At 40.9% G+C, this 4142-nt stretch overlaps 1 protein-coding gene across 1 annotated transcript; it reads left to right on the plus strand.

The window, feature by feature from the left end:
• Positions 1–1810: 1810 nt before the first annotated feature.
• ACTBL2 (actin beta like 2) lies at positions 1811–3502 on the plus strand. Its single transcript, XM_001365865.3, has one exon. The coding sequence runs from the start codon at positions 1891–1893 to the stop codon at positions 3019–3021; it is 1131 nt and encodes a 376-aa protein (XP_001365902.1). The 5' UTR covers positions 1811–1890; the 3' UTR covers positions 3022–3502.
• Positions 3503–4142: the final 640 nt, after the last annotated feature.

Raw genomic sequence — 4142 nt, forward strand, 5'->3', positions numbered from 1 at the left:
TTCATAGCCAAATGAAGTCTTCTTTGCTGAGGTTTCAAAGGTTCATTAAAGAAAATAACAGACAACATGCAGAGAAGAATAATTCTATATTCAACCCGAAGATGAAATAGTCTGAATGAGCATCATCTGTTGTTACAACCCAGTTCAAGGAGTCCCCTGAGCAAAGGGCCAAGGAACAGCTCTTATTATTCTGAGCTGGAGAATGCGGTGTTGTGCACTGGGTACACTGGATACAAGTCTAATGAAACTGGGAGGTTGTGTATAAGAACTATGGGACCCAGTTACGATAATAATGTTTTATAGGAGCACTGACGGGCAAGATTACTTCCTGTTTTGACAGCCCAGAAGGGGGAAAACAGTAATGAACTTCCTTATTCATTGCTATTGCTCTACTAAACATATCATGTGTTACAAACTGTCCTGGTCTTCTTATAGTACAAATAAAATTGAAATGAATATTTCCTATGAAGCTAGTACAGAATGGCAAGACCAGAAATGAGAAACAGAATGTTCATCAAGGGTAAGAATATATTGAAGACCAGGTTTGTTTGTTTCTTTTCATGGGTGGGTTTTCAAATCATTGTATCTAATAATATTATCATATATCTGTTATATAGTAAAACTATATATCATATATGTCTTACATATTACATTGTAACATAACATAGTATGTATATATATATAAAACATCTAACTAATGTTATTTATTTTAATAGACAGCAATGCCAATGGATCACATTTTAACTCCTAATTCGTATCAGGCACTCAGCAATAATGCATTTAACAGAGACTCAGCACATATACAAACTCCTGGGGGAAAGGATCTGGATTCTTTATGCCTAACACAGTGCTTTGAACAAGAAACAGAGAATGTTTCTTGAATTAAAATGTAAATCATGAAGGAAGGATCTGAGTCACTTACTTGGTCCTCTCAAATCTTCTCATCTATCATCTTTTTCTGGTTGATTTATTTAAAGACAACTGATCTCTGTATATTTGATCTTTCCCCATTAAAATGTAAGTTCCTTGAAAGCAAGGACTATTTCTTGTGTTTGTATCCCTGGCACTTAGCATGATGCCTGACACATGGTGAGTGATTAATAAATATTTCTTGTTGTTTTTGTTGACATCTTTTTAATGATCACCCAACTAACTTCATCTTTAATGGTTTCAAAATGTTGTTTCTATTAAATATCCCTAAATTGCATGCAGTGTTTAAATGGAATTCTGACTGCAGCTGTCAGTACTCCCTCGGTTATGAAATTGTTTTATCCATAACGTTAAACTATCCACTATGGTTAAGAGTATAGTATTGAAGGCTATCATTGCACATGAAATATGCAGAATTGAGACCATAGGAGAATGCAAACACCAACACTATATGCTATCTGAAGTCATAGTTCATATGAAGAATTCTTTGCCCAAGGGCAGATGAAAGGATGGAGTTATTATTCTCATAGTACTGCCCACATCTTAGCCTTTCATCTTTTTATATTCCATATTGCATCACCATGTTTATCCAGAGTCACCACCAAAGCAGAGACATCCTCATGTGGCTTTTCTAATTACAGTAACTGATGAATTTGGTAGCCAATTTCCCTCTTTATGATAGGTCTACAAAATCATTATTATTAACACCTAGGCAGAGACCCCAATTGGAAACTCTAGAAGGGTTGGGGGCGTGATATAATGAGACAAGACATGGGCGGAGTCTACATGCTTCCTTTAAAAGCTTCTCATCACAACACAAGTCCTTCCATTCTGCCAGTACTTCTACAAGGGTTAAAGCTAAATTTACCCTCTTTCCTTCTCCTGCTCTGTTGATTCCTACAAATATATCTTCTGCATTTGAACTCAAAACCACACCTTCAGCAATATCCAGTCAGCACCATGTCTGATGATGACCTGTCAGCCCTGGTAATAGATAATGGGTCAGGGATGTGCAAGGCTGGCTTTGGTGGCGATGATGCCCCTCGGGCTGTGTTCCCCTCTATCGTTGGACGCCCTAGACATCAGGGTGTCATGGTAGGGATGGGCCAGAAGGACAGCTACGTTGGAGATGAAGCCCAGAGCAAGAGAGGCATCCTCACCCTGAAGTATCCCATTGAGCATGGGGTAGTCACCAACTGGGATGACATGGAGAAGATCTGGCATCATACTTTCTATAATGAGCTCCGCGTGGCTCCTGATGAGCACCCCATCCTACTCACTGAGGCGCCCCTTAATCCCAAGATCAATCGGGAGAAGATGACCCAGATCATGTTTGAGGCATTCAACACGCCTGCCATGTATGTCGCTATCCAGGCTGTCCTGTCCCTCTATGCTTCTGGACGTACTACAGGCATCGTCATGGACTCCGGAGATGGGGTCACCCACACTGTGCCTATTTATGAAGGGTATGCCCTGCCCCATGCTATCCTGCGCCTGGATTTAGCAGGTCGGGACCTGACTGACTATCTCATGAAGATTCTCACTGAACGTGGCTACAACTTCACTACTACAGCCGAGCGGGAGATAGTACGGGATGTCAAGGAGAAGTTGTGCTATGTTGCCTTGGATTTTGAGCAAGAGATAGCCAGTGCTGCCACATCGTCTTCCCTGGAGAGGAGCTACGAGCTCCCTGATGGGCAGGTAATCACCCTTGGGAATGAACGCTTCCGATGCCCTGAAGCCATCTTCCAGCCATCTTTCCTGGGCCTTGAGTCCAGTGGGATCCATGAGACAACTTTTAACTCCATCATGAAATGTGATGTGGATATTCGCAAGGACCTCTATGCCAACATTGTCCTCTCTGGGGGTAGCACCATGTACCCTGGCATTGCTGATCGGATGCAAAAGGAAATCTTGACCCTGGCACCCAGCACCATGAAAATCAAAGTCATCGCTCCTCCGGAGCGTAAGTACTCAGTCTGGATCGGTGGTTCCATTCTGGCCAGCCTGTCTACCTTCCAACAGATGTGGATCAGCAAACAGGAATATGATGAGTCTGGTCCCCCTATTGTCCACAGAAAATGCTTCTGAATGGACTTCTGCCTACTGAATGGGGTTCTGGGCTTAGAACTATCCCTTTAGGAGCAGCTTAGGTGGCTCAATGGCTAAAGTGCCAGGCCTAGAGATGGGAGATAATCGTCTCAGACACTTCCTAGCTGTGTCACCCTGGGCAAGTCATTTAACTCCAATTGCCCAGTCCTTACTGATCTTCTGCCATAGAATTGATCAATTCTAAGAAAGAAGGTAAGGTTTCTTTAAAAAGACATTGTGAGGGATGGGAGAAAGGAGGGAAGACAACTACAATGGTGATGATCCAATTCCTCCTTCCTCTCTTTTTGTGAGGTAATTTATCCACCCTTCTACAAATCCCAGCTTCTAATTCAGGTCTTGTCCCCTGTCTCCATGGGAAGAGGTGAACATATTCACAATCTAGAGAAGCAATGCTGTAATTGCAGTGCTGGTGGAGAAATTGGTGGTGGGGCCTTTGAAAGAAGATTCTTGACTGTAAATTGAAGTCTTTTCCTATAATTTATCAGACAAAAGTCTGAGTTACCAAACCAAACTTTCTTTCCTTGACCTTCAGGTGTCAGAAATTTAAACCTATATTTTAAAACAAAAAGTGCCAAGTAGTCTACATGACTCAAGAAGCTAGGAAGTCTAAGATGGAGAAAAACGTCATCTTCATGAGTAGAACTAGAATGTAAGACATGAAAACTCGTTCTTGCTTTTTTGTTTCCTGTTAAACATAGGACCACGGTCACCCATATAACTTCTAGAACAAAAGTCTTATTGACCTCCTGTTTTCAAGTTTATAATCTTTGTATGAAGCTATAAAGTGGACTTGGCTAAGAGCATTTGTATATCAATACTAAGGAAATAAAATGTAGTGATTTATCTGCACAGTCTACATTGTTAGTGTTGGGTTTTTTGTTTTTGTTTTTCTTACTTTAGCAGATTCACTATTTTTTAAATAAGCTCTAAAGCTAAAAGAAAATTAAAAAGTGTAATAATCCAGAGGTCACACAGCTAATTGGCACTAACTAATAGAGTGCTAGGACTGGAATAAGGAAGGTTCTTCCTGAGTTCCAATCTGGCCTCAGATCCTTGTTATATGTGTTATCCTAGCAAATCACAATCCTGTTTACCTCATT

This window comes from Monodelphis domestica, chromosome 3 (assembly GCF_027887165.1).
Source record: "Monodelphis domestica isolate mMonDom1 chromosome 3, mMonDom1.pri, whole genome shotgun sequence".
Taxonomy (NCBI): domain Eukaryota; kingdom Metazoa; phylum Chordata; class Mammalia; order Didelphimorphia; family Didelphidae; genus Monodelphis; species Monodelphis domestica.